This window comes from Symphalangus syndactylus, chromosome 9, assembly GCF_028878055.3.
Source record: "Symphalangus syndactylus isolate Jambi chromosome 9, NHGRI_mSymSyn1-v2.1_pri, whole genome shotgun sequence".
Classification (NCBI taxonomy): Eukaryota; Metazoa; Chordata; class Mammalia; order Primates; family Hylobatidae; genus Symphalangus; species Symphalangus syndactylus.
Genome location: NC_072431.2, coordinates 91,013,754 through 91,031,559, shown reverse-complemented (window position 1 = coordinate 91,031,559; position 17,806 = coordinate 91,013,754). Strand labels below are relative to the sequence as shown.

General features: G+C 41.3%; 1 protein-coding gene across 1 annotated transcript in view; it reads left to right on the top strand.

Moving 5' to 3' along the window:
* Positions 1 to 15,612, top strand: part of POU6F2 (POU class 6 homeobox 2) — a 492,070-nt gene extending 476,458 nt beyond the window's left edge. Inside the window, exons 9-10 of the mRNA XM_055293368.2 lie at positions 8,661 to 8,829; positions 12,291 to 15,612. Coding sequence (XP_055149343.1) covers positions 8,661 to 8,829; positions 12,291 to 12,795 — 674 coding nt within the window. The 3' untranslated portion in view covers positions 12,796 to 15,612. The remainder of the gene's footprint in view (positions 1 to 8,660; positions 8,830 to 12,290) is intronic.
* Positions 15,613 to 17,806: the final 2,194 nt, after the last annotated feature.

Genomic DNA, 17,806 nt, shown 5'->3' with positions numbered 1-17,806 from the left:
CTTTCTCTCAACCCTGCACAGGAATTTCCTGGCACTGCTAGGTCAATATTGAGATGAAGTCCACCCCAGGACCAGATGGTTCCTTAGGGAAGCAGGTCCCCAAAGCACACTCCCTGAATTAGTGGCTATCAAGGACCGGGTTCCATCTTAAGTGGTTGCTGATGTGCTGAGTCAGTCCTGCCACTTCAGAAGGTAGCAACTGATCAGCTTTCAGGGCATGAGCCACATAGCTCACAACTGAAATAACCAACAACAGACACTCAGCTGGCAGGTCAAGCTGCTTTTCTGTGTGTTTGAAGTCCCCTGCCGTGCTATTTGTAGGTGTCAGAGGAAATAAAAGAGAGCATGCCTGTGGGCGGGTGGGTGTGTGCATACAATAAGCCACCTCAAGTGGCATGTGGGGGAAGCAGCATGGGCCGGAATCAGATGAGAAATCTCTGAACAACCATTCATAAAATAGGATAAACCTGCAAGTCTGTCTCCCTAAATAGCCTATATATATGTATATATAGTTTTTAGAATGGTATTTGGCCCTAGGGATAGATAGTATATTTATCACATGCAAATAACAGCATGTTAAGATGGATGGGACAATGGTCTGATTTAATGTCAGTCACCTTTAATGCAGTTTTTACTTATATATAAAACTGCGGAACACGTGCATAGATTGCAATTCACCAGGGACCAAAAATCCAGTAGCTATGGATGCCTGCATAGGCATCTGTGCCATAAAATGAGGACACGTGAGGATCTGTGTTTGGTCAAGTGTCATGAATGACCTGTTATATCAGGAACAGTAGGATCCTCACATATCATGGGGCAATTCTTAAAACAAAATGGATGGTTGCCATGACCTCCCCGACAAGCAATCCTCCTCAAAAAAGAAAAATAATTACATACATATATGTCTATATTCAATTATACTGATAATTAAGGCAAGAAAGATGCTTGTGGGTGGGGAAGAAAATGGAATGAGGCATTATGGAAAGATGTTAAAATGCCCAGGTAGGCCGGGCACAGTGGCTCATGCCTGTAATCCCAGCACTTTGGGAGGCCAAGGTGGGCAGATCACCTGAGGTCAGGAGTTCGAGACCAGCCTGACCAATATGATGAAAGCCGGTTTCTACTAAAATACAAAAATTAGCCAGGCGTGGTGGCATGTGCCTGTAATCCCAGCTACTCAGGACGCTGAGACAGAAGAACTGCTTGAACCTGGGAGGCGGAGGTTGCAGTGAGCCGAGATCGCACCATTGCACTCCAGCCTGGGCAACAAGAGCGAAACTCCATCTCAAAAAAAGAAAAAATGCCCAGGCACTTCACCAGACTAGCCTGGATGCTGTTGATCTTAAAGATGGGTCAACACCAGAGTTTCAGGATACATATGCATTTTCCATCAACTGTATTTTAGGTTGTTTAGATATACAACCCTCTCCAGAAACTCTAGTCTGACTTGCATAAAGTTAAGGATAAAGTGAATTTAATTATAGCCAGATTTCCCCTAATTAAAAAAAAAAACTTTTCCTAGGGAAGAGTAAAACTTTGTTACAATTCAATATTCTGTATAAGTTTCTGCAAAATACTCCATTTCTAAATGGCAGCAAGGTCATAAATTTAGGATAAACTGTTAAGCTTTGGTCCTGAAAGAAAAGGAACCAAAGTTAAGCATCTTACAGAGAATAAATAAGTTAAATATGAAAAAGAAGTACAAACAACCTCCTACTAATACAGTGTTTCGCACAAGGTAAATAGTTAATATGTGTAAGATGGACAGAAAGATGAATGAGTGGATGGGCAGACAGCAGACAGTCAGGTGGATGGAACTGGGTTCTCTCTAGTCACTTGTCACAGCTGGGCAGTGAAGGATTAGCCTTTTTCAGAAATCACTAACAGAGATACTTTAATGGGCCAGATGGAACTTTCATTGCACAGTAGCCAGTGGGACATATAAGTTCTAGGTTTATGATGAGTGAACCATATTACATATCCTTGGTATGAAATATATAGACCTGGGAAAGAGAGACTCTTTTACCACATGCAATTGAAGCCAGAAACTTCAAACCCATATGCAGAAACTGAATGACACCATGCTAGCTCCACAGTTGTCTCTGCAGGCCAGGAGAGTCTAACAGTACCACTAGGGGTCGCACTTTGCCCTAACCCCTTGCTGGACTTAAGAGTTGCCACAAATTTTGAGCATGTTGTTTAGTTAAATCCCTTCTGTCTCAAAACCAACTACAGAATGAATAGTACATGAATCATATCACTCTGGTTCCATAATTTGCTATGATGGCTCACAGAACTCAGAGAAATACATCTACTGGTTTACTATAAAGGATATGATAAAGAATACAGATGAACAGCTAGATGAAGAGGTACACAGGGCAAGGTCTGGAAGGATTCCAAATGCAGGAATTTCTGTCCCTATAGAGTTGGAGTGCACCACTCTCTCGGAATGTGGATGTTTTCACCAACTTGGAAGCTCTCCGAATTCCATACCTTAGTGATTTTTGTGGCAGCTGCATCATGTAGACATGATTGATTATTAACTCAATCTCCAGCCCCTCTTCTCTCCCTAAAGAATGGAGGTGGGGCTAAAAGCTTCAAGCTTCTAATCATGGCTTTGTCTTTCTGATGACCAGCCACTACCATGAAGCTATCCAGGAGCCCCTAAGAGTCACCTCATTAGAACAAAAGATGCTTCTATCATCCAGGACATTCCAAAGGATTTAGGAACTCTGTGTCAGGAAGTGGGGTCAAAGACTAAATATTAGAACAGAAGATGCTCCTAGCACCCCTATTTGTTAGGAAATTATAAAAGTCTTATGAGCGCTGTGCCAGGAACCAAGGATGAAGACCAGGGATATATATATATATCTTATTACATCACAATATCACCAAAACTTTGGTCAAAACCATGGCCAATGACTCCTCCATGTCGTTGTCAAAGACTGTCATCCTAGTGTTGGCTAACCTGCCATATGCCAGATGAACTAGAATAGGTGGATCATACAAAAGTCTTGCCCACTACAAGCAAGAGAATGCTGGGTTAATACCTTAGTAATGATACAAGATGTTCATATGCAAAGAACAGCACGTCTGGGCTCAGAATTACCAAAGATGCATACTTATTAGAAAATCTGCACAATACTTATTTATAGCACCTGCACATCTTGCCTTGTGTTAAATCTTGCTCAGTCTCCATAATCATCAGAGGTGGATATAGTTTTTATAAGCAGGGTTTTTAGAAAGTCAGAAGAAAAGTCAAACAAGTACTTGACAAATGTCCCAGTTAGGTTTAAGATTTGCAGTGTACTGCTTAGAAATAGGTAGATTTAGGGTTTTGATTACTTGCTGGATTTTTTCCAGTATATGTTTTCTAAACACCTAAGCTCGATCCTTAGACACCAAATGACTTATAGTTAGTTCCAGAAAAAAAAACAAAACTATAAAGTGAACTTAAAGTTGCATGCTGATGGCATATAGCACAGTGAAACCCCTGATTCACAATCCATGCCATTTTCTACATCCCAAAGAGGTCACCATATTGCAAAAATACTGTTCTCCCAAATTGCATTGCAGACTCCCAGATGGCTTCCTATTTCTCAGAAATATGTGGTAAATATGCCCATTATTTGCTGTGAGAATAGCACTAAAAAGCAGACAGCTATTTACTAAGATAGTTAATTAATTCATACCTTTGGATGCTTCTTTAAAGGTGTATATTACTCTCATAACAATCCCACAAATCAGGAATCATAGAAAGATGATGTTGATGCATGGTGACTATTCAACCCATTTAGCAGCACCTTACACTGATGTCCGGGCTAAGAGTGGGAAGGAGCTAAATTTAAACAACAAACAAACAGCAAAATAAAGCAAAACTCTGTTCTGACTGATGCATCCTGAGCATTCAATTCAGTATGTGCCCAGTGACCACGCAACCAGATTCTACAAAGCAGGTTTGTTTTCACACAGTTTGCATTTAGCACCCATGAAAATCTTTTTTACTTTCAGTCCATGCATCCCAGGCTTGATTTTGGAAACATCATCATTATATTTATGAGTCACTGCCAATTTTCAATGCCATGTTAGCCTAAGTCCCCAGGCCAGTTAATTCCTCTATAAGTTGATCAAGTGTCAGACTCAGGGTGGACCCTGGCCATAATTGCTATTACTTTCTGGCCCTGTCTTTAATATATCAGGCTCATGTAATCTGGAGCAAGCTTCTATAAAAGATGTAATTTCCTCCACCCTCCACAGAAACCCAAGATTGAGTTTCCCTAGAGCTGGTTAAAAGTGCTGGATCCAACTTGTAAGAGATCTGAGGACTTTACCTGAAGTTCCCATCAAGGTGGCCTTCAGATTCATCCTTAAAATGAACCCAACCTCCCCAGAGCCAGGAGAATAGATGACAGAAAGCCAGATTGACCTATCCCAGGACAGAATGTGAAATTCTGAGCTGAGGGAGCATTCCAGGGAGGACTTTATTTATCACAATCACCTCTTATTTCCCCTTTTCAAGCCAAAAAGTATATATTCCTTAAGGAAGGGAAACTATTCTCCCAGGGAAACAACCTCAAGAGTTTAGGACAGAAACTTTGGGATTAAAAAAGAGCATTAGTCTTTTGATGAATTCAAAACATCTTACAGACAGCCTCTAATGAATTCTCCCAAAGTGTGAAGACAAGTCCCACATGTAGTAATCAGGGTAAAGCTAATGTTTATCTAGAAGTGGACCCCATTTTGAATGGGAAGACTTTTGTAGTCTTACAACCCATGGAGCAAAACGGTAACAATAACATTTTGCCATCTGAGTTTTATGGATAAGAACACTAACATAAAGAAATCTGAGTGTTCACCTCTGGCAATCAACAAATTTTGCAGAGAGATGCTACTTTGTCCAATAGACCATCACCCTGTTTAAATTTCATAAGAATTTCTATTTTATCACGGAGCTAAGTAGAACCAGGAGAAAATACAAGAGTGGAAACTGTCAGAGGAAGAAGAAGGAATTCAATTTCCTGGTGGAATAACTCTTTCTTGGGGGCCTCATGGAAGATACTGGGCTCAGCAGCCCAGGCTTCCATCCCTCTGAGCTTTAAAGTGAAAGTTTGATAATCCACACAACACCATCAATGCACACAGGCTTAAAAGTCCACAGCTTCCTTTTCAACTCTGGTTATTGTCAGTGATCTGACAAAAAGCAGCCTGCATGATCACACATACAGATTTAGTTGATAGTCTCAAGGAACTAGTAAGGACACGTAAACAATAGAGACAGCAGAGGAAGGGAAGAAAGATGAGAGGACACATTTACATAAAATGTCATCCCAAGTCATTGGGCTGCCCAATCCTGTGCCACAGTCTGGTGGCAACATAGGCCTTGAGACTGGAGTAGACCATGGAAACCCTTCCAGATTAAAGACCTGCCCCTCACATACTGGTTAATCCAACTGAATCTAGCTGATCTAGAGATGGGGCTAATAAAGGCAAAAATTTTACTTTCCCAGCCCGCTGATTCCCAGATCTTGGCCACTTGCCATAAGTAGTGACAGTCAGGTAAGGAAAGGGCCAGGGTGGGATGGCTGCTCCGGAGCCCCTCCTCAACAGACCTGTCGGGCCCATCAGTCCTATACAGGTGAGAGAGCAAGTTTTCTATGTAGTGAAGCCTGCTGAATAATGGTAAAGGATCAGTAAAGACAATGGCACACAAAGGGCGCCACACCCAGACTTGGTCAAGCCAGGGCCAAAAGGAGGATTTCTTTCTGTAGTTGTTAGCAGATCCCCTGCATCAGAATCGCTTGTGTTACTTGTTAAAAATGCACATCCCTGGGCCCAAAGCGGTGACTCTTATACCTGCCAAATTAAGAAAATCACAGTCTTAAAAGTGATATTGTTACATGGAACGTCTCCGGCTTTCCATTTTTTCAGTTTCAAACCTCCATGCTCACACCCTTGCAAGACTGCCAAACCCTTCTTCCCTCTCTCAGAGAGGCCAGATCCCTCTCTCACTATACCATTCTGTACCCTCTGCTCTAAACCAGAGTTTCTCAGCTATTGTTTTATTATCACCCCACTCCCCCTGCAAGGAGCATTTTTAGGTGTTTTGTTTTGTTTTGTTTTTATCTTAATTGCCCTCCTTCCTCCCCACCCCACGCCCCCCATAACATTTGAATACCACAGATATATTGCACATCTGCTCTGTTGATGTACTATGGCCCTTTGGGGGACCACATCATTGTACTAAGACTTTTCCTGCCTCCCCCTCAGAACCAATATCAGCCTCATTGGAAACGCATGCTTTAAACGCAGGGTCACAAAACGGGCTGAGCAGGCAGCAGGTTGGAGGCTGGGTGGTGTGAACATGAGGAGGAGCTGAAAGAGCAGCCAGAATCAGTTCCAGCCCATTGGACATTACCAAGTGCAAATGTACATCCGGGGCAGCCAAATCTAACATTTCAGAAGAATTTGGGAAATGAAGATTTTCCTTTAGAAATAAATGTTTACAAGTTAGCAAGTAATTTTTTTTTATGTAAACACTAGGAAAGCTGGGTTTTATTTGCACACTGCTCATTTGCAACTTTTGCTCTAGGGATTTTTTTCACGGGGAAAGAAAAAAAGGGCTCGAGACTGCGACTGCCGAAGTGAGCTCCCACAATCCTTAGCGAGCCCGGAAGCAGCTCCAGGCTGATGTGCTCGTGGGGTTTGGAATCCAGAGCGCAGCCTCCGCTGGGGACGACCCGAACAAATCTCATTAGCCAAGGGTTGCCTGCCTTCTAGGAGTAGTTTTGGGAGAAAAAAACAGGATTTCCATTCATCTTAACAGACAAACCAGTTTTATAGTCACTGCCCACCCCTGCCCCGCCCGTGCTCATAGATTCTCAATGTGCTACACTGAAATATTCACTACTCCTAGCACGAACTCCTGCTTCACCCTACCAACCTTACAGGTCCCCACGGTGCCCTGCTCTTCCCTGCATTTCTGCCTGTGTGCACGCTGTCACCACTGACCAGACTATATGGCTCCTTCATTCTCTGAAAGCTGCCCATTGGGAAGACCTAGATGAATCCTCCCTCCTCTCCTCTCTCCTGTCTCTGCACACCTGGTGTGGATGTCATATCATTAGTTCTTGATTATACGCTGCCTGATACTTTTCTCTAATTGTTTCTTCTGCATTAGCATTGGATGCCAACCCCCTATAGACTGTAAACTCCATAGAGGCTGGAACTGTTTCTGATATTGCCCCTCCCTCCACTCCAGACTCCCAGAAGTTACTTTTCAAAAATACTTAGACTGATTGCAGTAGTTGTACCACTTTCCAATCTTTCTACAACAAAATTATGAGTAATGACATTCTACAGGACTTTTGTTGTTGTTGTTTTAATGTGAAGATAAAAGACAATCTATACCTGTTTTGCTGATTCTGTTGACAGAGTCCATTTTCCTTAGGCTGGAGAAAATTCCTCCCCAGTAATGAGAAAATCTGTACATGAAGCTCCAAGCTGCCCACAGATATTAACATATTTATTTAAAAGTCCTTGAAAATGAGCCTTTGGCATGCAAATATTCTGGTTTTGTGGGTTTTGTTTTGTTTTGTTTTGTTTCACGACAACTAGAGTTTCCATAGTTCTCAGCCCAGAAGAGTAATATAGTCTGCCACAGTCCTTGGACAAGTACTCAAATTTACTGAAATTGATGGGCTATTGTGCAGAAAAGGGAAGAGAAAAACTTTTCACCTAAGTCCGAGGAATGAGGTGAAGAACAATAGAGTGAGCTCACAGGGAGAATGGCTTCGCTACAGGCAGGATTGAGTAGCACTTTGAAATCTTCCACCATCCCCAACCCATGCTGTCTCCAGCTTGGTGTACGCTTTCATTTATCCAGGGATCAGTAGCCAGGGGGGAAAAAGTTTCATTCTCCAGCTGTTGTGTCATTTCCCTTGATAAGTCCTAAATTGATCGCGTTATCCGGCACCAAAGGAGCTTTCCTGTGGTAGGCATTTTTTATTACGTGCCCTTTCAGGGGACAAAGGCATCTGTGTCAGTAAACTGCTATGGGGGGGCGGGGGAAAGACAATATCATTCTCGCAGTTTCATAAGCATGCCCTTCTGAGGGACTAATGTGAACGTAAGAAATTAGGCAACATTATCATCTGTTAGCCTAGCTGTTAGCCTGGCTGCTTTGGCGATCAGGTGAAAGAAAAATACAAAATACTATTTTCTTCAAGAGCAATTTTTAGCATTAAATATACTAATTAAAACATTTCAAATGGAAACCTTTCCATTTTTATATTTTTGCACAATATTTGAACATATTTGTGGGCAAAATGGAGTCGCATCCCCATAGCAAGTGCCTCCCAGTGCTGGCTGTTATTTGTTAAGCCCTAAGGAACATGCTCTGGTATTGGGGAAGTGGCAGTGTGAACAAGCTGTGGTTTTATCTGGTACAGAAACATCTTGAAGGATGATTTGTGGAGGTGTAATGAGTTGAGGATGGAGTCTTGGGTGTCTCACCTGGGAGACAAAGAGAACATTCTCTGAGGTTGGTTTCTTCACTGCTCTGCTGTTAAAGAGAGCCACTTTCTTATAAACCGTAATAAACAGATATTGCTCGGCTGTGTGTTGACGTATTGATCCTATTTTTAAAAACATCTCCACAGATCCTCAAACGGCAGCGGGTGAGGTGGATGGGGTTAATCTGGAGGAGATCCGAGAGTTTGCCAAAGCTTTTAAAATCCGGCGCCTGTCCCTTGGCCTGACCCAGACTCAGGTGGGACAGGCTCTCAGTGCTACAGAGGGCCCCGCGTACAGCCAGTCGGCCATCTGCAGGTAACCCGCGCCTGCATGCTGTCACCTCTTCTAGCCGACCTGGGCCTCATTTGTTCTTGCGGTTCAGCTTTTCTTCGTCGGGTGGGCAAAGCTGGAGGGGCAGAGAGTGGGAATAAAGTTTGGGGGAAGCTTTATGTTGGGATTGGTGATCTTGATGCAAACGACGCTGCTGAAGCATATTTGGGGGTCCTGGCTTGATAACTCCTGTCAACTCACAAAGAACTTCCAAGGCAGTCTCATTGGAAATACACTACCCTGGGGTCAGGGGCCTTCCTGCTGGGCCCACACTCCTATGCAGCTGAGAGCCACCGACTTTGTCTGCACATAGATATTCCGAGCAAATGTTGTAAAGCTGCCATTCCTAATTTGTGTTAACACCTTCGCTATTTCTGCCCAGAGATGGCTATCAGGATTTGCCAAGAAAACACACATTTAAAAAAAAAATTAACTATCTTGTGACCTTGAAGGTTTTAACTTGCCTTCCCAGACACAGCTTTAAAGGCACATTTATAAGAAATAAAAAATAAAAGAAGCGGCGGCTGCTTTAAACGGCTCAGAAAAGGGTAGTGAGAATCTGGCCTAACCTTGCTCATCTCCTGCAAATTAAATAAATGAATAACAGAATCTGGCCTTGGTTGTGTTCAAGTTGATCCGGGTTAAGTGGTCAGAAGCAGGCCCCGTGCATGCATGTGTGTGTTGCACTAATCCCATGTTTATGCATGAGGTAACAAAGGCACTTCGGTAAGAGCTTTTTCCTCTTGGGCAATACCTTATGAGTCCTCCTCCATCAGGAAAAGCCAAGAAACCAACTCTAAACTCATTTAAGTGGATTTTGTTCTTGGCGATCCATGAAATGCTGTCTTTTTATCTGCTCTTTATACTTTTAATGTATTCCCCAAAGGACGGAAGTGTACTTTTCCTGCAGTTTAAGACTAAGGTTATAAATAACATCAGTATGGGGTAGTAGCTTGCAGCTCACATTTTGCTCAATGATTTTCCATAAAACCCATTGATTGTTGTTAAATACAAAAAGCACCATAGGATCCTCTCACTTCTATGGCCTCCCCTACTGTTTTTTCTTATAAGATACCTCCCTGTAGAAAATAACCTTTATTCAGTCTATACAAGGATACTACTGCTGGGAAATTTGTTTCAAGGCTTGTATATGTTATTCCAAACAACATGTACAGAAGCATCAACACTAACAAACAGCATCCATGATATGAATACCATTGCTCCCTGTTGGGAAACGTTAATTTTGTTTCATCTTGACAGCCTTGGGATAAAGGCAGCCACAGGTTTTTAAGTTGTTGCCAATTTTCTATTGGTGGCAAATTCCTGTTTAGCTTATTTTTAGTCCTAAAACGTGATTTCCTTTTATTGATATAAGTGCTGGCTAATGTTTAACTCATACACTTAGCACTTCTTGGGCATTCCCAATCAAGTATGTTGATTTCTAAAGTCTACCCCAGAGAGAGGTCAAAAAAGCTATGGCTGAAATGTGGAGACTTTGGGAATTCCTAGTATAATAGAACATGTCTGATGCCTTGACTTTTGGGCCTTTCTCTAGCTTCCAGTATTTCAGTGAGATCATTTTAGGAGCTATCTACCAAGAAAAGAAAGAAAGACCGAGATCTTATATTGGAACAATTTAAGTGAATTCAAAGGGTAGTGAGGAACCTGCTTTGGAGCCTGCACACTCAGGCATCGCTTGTCCCTCATTAGCTGCAGTGACTCCTAGGAGCTGCTTTAAATCCCTCCTTATCAGAGGCACAGAGAAAAAAGCATTACCAATTCACTGATCAGCCCTATCACAACCTCTATCCCCTCGTGCCTTGACACTGTAAAGCCTGTTGTCACACTATCAAATATTGAAGCTTTGGGGATTTTATGGCAAACGATGGCAAAATGTGGTATGTGGCAAATTAGCACAACAATGAGAGCTTTTGAGGAGCTTGCCATAAAGGACAAGTTCATTAAATAACATTAAATGATCAGTTCACTCTGTATTGAAAGCAAATGTACTCCTTCCCTCCTTGACTAGTACTGGAAGCTGGGTTTTTCAAAAATAAACAAATAACCCTTGAGTTCTACATGGAAGGGAATGCTATGGAAATTGCATTAAAATTTGATTCTGTTTGTGCTGCTTATCACATTATAAGAGATCTAAAATGTGCTGCCAAAAAAAAGATTGTGGCACATAAAGAAAGCCTATCCTTTTCTGTCCTTTTGCAAGCATCCTTACAAAACATATTCTGAGTAGCATGGGCTCAGTTTAGCTCTATGAGAACAGACCATTGTAATAAAATACACTCTGTAGTCAGAAGTTTTTCAACAGCAGGGGACACTGTAGAAGGGAGAGGAGAATTCTGTGTATCCAAAGCTGTCATACTGGAGAGTTGTGAATTTGGATTTAGAATAAACAAACAAATGAATAAAAGGAATTCCTACTTTTTTTGTACTTCATGGAGAGCGAGTGTGGGTTTGGTACCAGGGCGACTTCTTAAAACACTCTATGTAATTTTGTCCAAGATGCTTCATATTTTTTAAAGTCAACGTAGCAAAGAATTGCTGATGGCAGTTGATATATAGAAGACCTCATTTACAGAAAATGATATCATTCAAGTACCGTTTGCAGATATCACACATTAAACACAGCTTGGTGCCCTGGTGCAAAAGTACACCATTACGCCGGATGGTGTTTGGAAGGCAGGAGGTGGCCTTAGCACACCCAGAGGTGGGGTGTTTTATAGTAATTACAATGTGTCCAGCTGTTTGAGCCAGAACAGGAAAGTAGCAATGGGTTATGTTTTACCTGGAAAAAGGGCATGTTGTTAACTTACATATGGTGAAAATTGTTTGTTCCCAGAGAGAGAAAAAGAGAGAGAAGTCAAAATGAGACACAAAAGAGAGATAAAAAGAGAGCCATAAAAAAGTCCCAATGGCCATCAGTGACTATGATAATAGCAATAACATTTTTATAACCAAGTCAATGGGGGTAATTTAAAGCAAGCCAAATGGAAAACCTGTAAAGAATCATTTTAAATGAAATAATGTGACAACTGTCATCTTTGATGTCACTTCCTAGTGTTAATTTTTGCCTTCAGGAGTCTGAGGACTGGAGAAACGGAGCTGGTACTATTAAAATAAATGCTTAGATCTCAGAGTTTATAGGGAAAAGGCCTGTGAGTTGTTTGCGTGCCTATGATATGTTATGATAGCTCATGCATCCTGCTGTCTCTGCTTCTCCTCACCCCTGTCTGTGCACCTGTGTGGTTTGCATGGTCTGGCATGGAGCACGCTGGGAGGGTGGGCGCTGGCTTGGGCAGGGCTGGCTACCTTGCAGCTGGCTATTAACCTGCAGTGAATTCGCCCTGCCAGGCAGTCAGGCAGGCAGGCAGGAGGCCCACCCTGGCAGAGGACTCAGTGTAAGACTGTTCTTTCTCAATTTTCCCCCCCAGACACACCATCCTGAGAAGCCACTTTTTCCTACCACAGGAAGCCCAAGAGAACACTATAGCTAGCAGTCTGACAGCCAAACTGAACCCTGGCCTTTTGTATCCTGCCAGGTTTGAAAAGCTGGACATCACCCCTAAAAGTGCCCAGAAGATCAAGCCGGTGCTTGAGCGGTGGATGGCTGAGGCTGAGGCCCGCCATCGAGCAGGTATGCAGAACCTGACCGAGTTTATCGGGAGTGAACCATCCAAAAAGCGCAAGCGGCGCACCTCCTTCACACCCCAGGCCCTTGAGATCCTCAATGCCCACTTTGAGAAGAACACACATCCCTCTGGGCAGGAAATGACCGAAATTGCTGAGAAGCTGAACTATGATCGAGAAGTAGTTAGAGTTTGGTTCTGCAATAAGAGGCAAGCCCTGAAGAACACAATTAAACGCTTAAAACAGCACGAGCCGGCCACGGCAGTCCCTTTGGAGCCCTTAACAGACTCTCTGGAAGAAAACTCCTAAAGAGATGCCCACCCATAATCAGAAGCAAAATTCACAGAAACTAAACTCCACCCTTGGGTCTCCACAACAACAACAACAACAAAATTTAATTTAATTTAAAAATAGCCCCAGTCATCATTACCCTTGTAAGTAAAAGACTAAGAAAACTACCAAGTGGACAGAATGGTTTCTACTTGTCCGTTGGTTTTCCGAAAAGGAAAAAAGAAAATTTTTTGAAAATTTTTAAACAAGGAATACACCACACTGAAGGTGTGTGTGGTAGGATAGTTCCCTTCCCCCACCTGTCTCCCCCAAAGCCACTTTTTTAATGGACTTAAAGCAAACCAAATAACCACGTACTTTTTTCTGTATATTATGAAAATGTGAACACATTTTAAGGAAAAAGAAAAAAAAAAACTAAACCAAAAACCAACAACGAAGGAACAAAAACTTTGATCTGTTCAAAGCGAATACAAGCCTGCCACCTGGAGGAAGGACTGCACCCCTTCAGGTACTAAGTGCTGATTCACTATGAAACCTATTAACCAAAGTCAGAAACATGGCATTGCAACGCGATCGTTCGTCTACGCTTCTCCGCGCGTAAAGTTGTGTTACAAATTTTTACATTTGTACTAACAGAACAATAGGAAGCCTGATTTCTTCCATCTTTCCCATCTATTGTCTCCACCCATGGGGTGGGTACCATTGTTGAAGCCATTCTGTGAGGCTCACTGTTGGGTTTTTTTGTGGGGGTGGTGGGGAAGGTGGTCGTTTTTCTTTGTCTTTCTTTTTGACAGGAGGGCATCCTGGATCGTGTGCCAAAGCATTTGTTGCTTTTTTCTCACTATGACTTGTGGGTTTGAGAAAAGAAAATGGAGCTCGCATTTCTCTCTTTTCCTCCATTTCTCCATCTCCCTCGCGCGTGGCTCCCAGGGTCTGCTGGAAGGCCACAGAAGTGGGGAGGAGCAGTGTCTTTTCCACTCAGATCCTAGTGAAATGCAGGAGAGACTCCAAAATAACTAGGGCTTTGCTCAATGAACTGTCAACACTGGCATAAGCTGTAATTGTGCTCACTGTCCACACCAGAGCTTGGGATTTTTCTCAGTCTGATGGCCACGTACATGGAGAGCTGACCAAAACTAATTTTGTAATATAAACATAAGCTGCACATTTGGTTCAATACTTACATCTATGTTATGCTTCTGTGCAAAGCAATTTCTCTCAGAAGTCTGATAGCCAAAGAAATGTCTCAAGATTTCAGTCAAATACACACATGGCATGCACACACCCATAAACACACACACAAAGAAACAGGCTAAAAAGAAAGTGATAGCAACTGGATCATTAAAGGCCATCGTGTATCCTGTTAATCTCATCTTTTCTGCTACTTCTTTCACTCCAATAGCGATGGCAGACTTTTTTCAGGGGGAATAATTACTCTCCGGGATATATAAATGGAGCAGAAAGGTGGTGGGCAAATTTAAACAACTGGAATTGGAGGCCAGGTTCTTCAGGGGAAAGGAAGTTTGAAGAAGCTTCCACCAAAAGAAAAAAATATAGAAGGAGCTTATCTAACACATCAGAATAGCCTACAATGTGAGAACTAGAGGATTATTTCCTTTAAAAAAATAACTTAAAAGATCTGTGGGCCACAATAACCTAATAGGCAAGAAGGACATGTTGAGATGTGAGGACGGCTGTGCAGGTGAGCACTTGGCACCTGCCACTGTTGTTTTCACCCAGGTACAGGCAGATGGTGTTCCATTAAAGGAGCAGGCAAAAGAGAGCTGTCAATTTGCTTGCTGTTGAAATGTAAATATTTATGCATAATTTATAATCATGCTAATGTATTATCTAGAAGTAAGTTGTGACATAAAAAGAGAAACCCAATCTCAAGTTGCCCAACTGATTAGAAATGCCATCTCCTTCCCCTAATACACTTCCTCTCCCCGGGGGGCTTGAGTTTCTTCTGTTGGCTCCTTTGCTGTTTGTGTAAATGCTACAGTATAATTGTCCCCTCCAATGATTCATGCAGCAATCAAAAGACTACCAACAAGGAAACTCTAAAAGGAATCCTGGAAGTGGAACAAGTCACTCGTAAAGGTGTTTCCATTTTACCAGTCAATGCTAACTGGACCACAGCTAACTTGATCTTCAATGCCAACATCACAGAGCCCCTTTCACCACCTCAAAAACTGCACAAATATGGACAACCCAGAAACCCAAAACTTTATTGATTAAAACAGATTTTGGATTCTCCTAGGACCTGCTCCAAATTCCATCAAGAAAAGCTCCCTGCGAAGAGAAGTTAACAAGATAACATATGACGGATGCTAAATATTTAAATATATGCCGGCAGTGGTTACATAAGGTCTGCTCAGTTCTGAGATCTATAATTGGGAGGGTCTAACTAGGACAGGGAAAATATAAAATAAAAGTAATCTTCCAGAGTGGAACAAAAAAGAAATATATTCATCCCACAGTCATAACACCATTCATGTGCAGTGATTTTTTTATAGTTTTATAATTTTGTATTGTTTTATAAATTATTTATAAAGTGTTGTAATGCTTCTTATATTAATTTTTTACAGATAAATTTTTTGCTACAAGGCATAAAAAGGTGCCTGAACAGATTCTTAGGAATATAAATTATACTGTGTAACTCATAAGTCTTTGGGACCACACCTACTGCTTAATTTTATGATGACATTTCTCATGTCTACTTGTAAACAACTTCATATGCCAATAGCGTTTAAGTGTCTTTTATGTTTCCATGAACTGAAGGTTAAGGTTGCCACCCACAAAAAATAAAAGCCACTTTGGGCATATGTGATTGTATTTCAAGCTTCAGTATTTTTCTCACATAATTTTTAATTATTGTCATCTGCATTTTCTTCATTACTTCATAAAAAAATGACAGTGGATATTACATTTTACACTTGTTTATAGATTTTCTTTCTTTTTCAACCAAGAAAATATTTTGAACAGTTGAAACTTTTAATTGCATTTGCAAGGTTTTGGCTTCTTTATGTTGTCATCACACAGATGCACACACACATACACATACAACACAAAAGAGAGAACAAAAAAGCAAAAGGAGCTAGGAAAAAAACAAAACAAAACAAGTAGAGGCGTATCAAAGAACTCAAGCTATAACCAAAAAGAAATCGTAAAATGCCTTTGCTCGTTTCTCTACGCTGGACCAAAGCTCAATATTTGTAGGTATATGCACATTGTATAGACATGGCTAAATGTTGCTGACAATCTCGCAATACTAAACTGTTCCTATTTTAAGAAAAAAAAAAAGAAATACAAACTGTTCATCAATGTTTTACCTCAGCACTCTACTTCTACCCAGTCAATGACCAAGCTTAAAAAAAATTGAGATAAAGGAAATTGATTTTCATTTCAATGTTTGACTGTAAAATCTGTTTGGATAACATTTTGTAATGAGCTTTTTGTCATGTGATTTGCTTGTCTTCAACTTGAAATTATGTGAGGCACATTTGTTTATTTGTTGTTAAGAAAGTGATTTTTTTTTTTTGTCCTGTGTGCTGTGATCTAGACTGGTCACCAGGGTCACTTGTGAGGCACCACAAAGAGATCTGCTTCTCCATGCCCGGAGCAGGCAGCAGGAGGGAGGGCAGGAAACAGGACTGGGTTGCTTTGGAAAAATCATCATGACAAGAAGTTGACATGATAGACTTGTGACCAAGAAGCCAAACTGAATATTTAAAAGCTCCTTACTTGCTCTGACATTGAAACCAAAGCTGATTTTATCTGCACAGGTTGCTTAATGTTTAAAAAAAAAAAACTGTACTTAATCTAGAGCAATATCTGTATGGTCAGTAAAGCTGCACTTTGTGTATTTCTTAACAGCTTCAGATCTGTCACTTTTAATTTGTACCATAAAAAATAAATAATTGTTTGACATGAGCTTCTAGGCTAAGTGTGTCTCACACTCAGATATGTCATTTAAGTTGTCAGCATTTTAAAAACTGTACGTTACAACCCCAAACGTTAAGGAAAGGAAGGGGTTCAAGACAGATTGGTTAATATGATGATTATTTTAACTTTTCAAATGACATATTGTATTCATTGGGACTCTTTTAGTTGCAAGTTATAGAAATCCAACTGAAACTTGCCTACACATAAAGATACTGTGTTGTTTGACTTAATGGGAAGTTCCGTTGTGGACCTGAAGCACAGCTGGATTCAGTGGCTTCAAAGATGTCATCAGCCTGTCCTGCCTGGCTTCCTTCTCAGATGGATTCTCTAACCATTGACTCTAGGGCTTTGAATCATGCGCCCTTCTCTAAACTAAGCACTGGTGCTGCAGGGTGGTGCACAAAAATTCATGGTCACAGGCTCATTCCTGTCTGTGGGGGGAGGGTGGGGCCTCACTCTGACGACCCTGTGGGACCACAAGGATTGAAAGAGGAATACACGTAAGAACTGGAAGACAAAAAAATAGAGCCATGGTAATGAGCAGACAAAACCCAGAGCCACCACATTCTACGACTAACACCCAGCTGTGTGCCAGGTGTCGTAGAGAGTTCTGTTGGTGAAGAGTGATCTGCTAGTCTTAAGTAATGTCTGTAATGGCATGTTCTGGAAAATTTGGACATTTGGCATATGTTCCTGCCTGAAGTTTAGTGTGGATAGGAGGGGCGAGTGAATGTTGTTATATAATTCACTAATTCAAAAAATAGGATCATCTTGCTAAAAGTACCAGTAAAAAAAATTTAGAGTCATAATCGCCATACTTTCAGTGACCTTTAGCAAATATTTTTTATGCTACATGGAAATCTGTGTATCAACTTCACATTGTGATTGATAAGAAGTGCTTTGGAGTGAGCAACAAAACCAAAAATCCAGATGAACGTGCATTATAAATGAGCCATGAAGGGGCCAGGAAGCTCCAAGCCTGACTTTAAAAGGGGCAAAAAAAAAAAAAAAAAAAAAAATGCTGATACTTCTGCCTTGATGGGTGGGGAAAAAAACAAAAAATAAAGTCATTTTCAATGGCTTT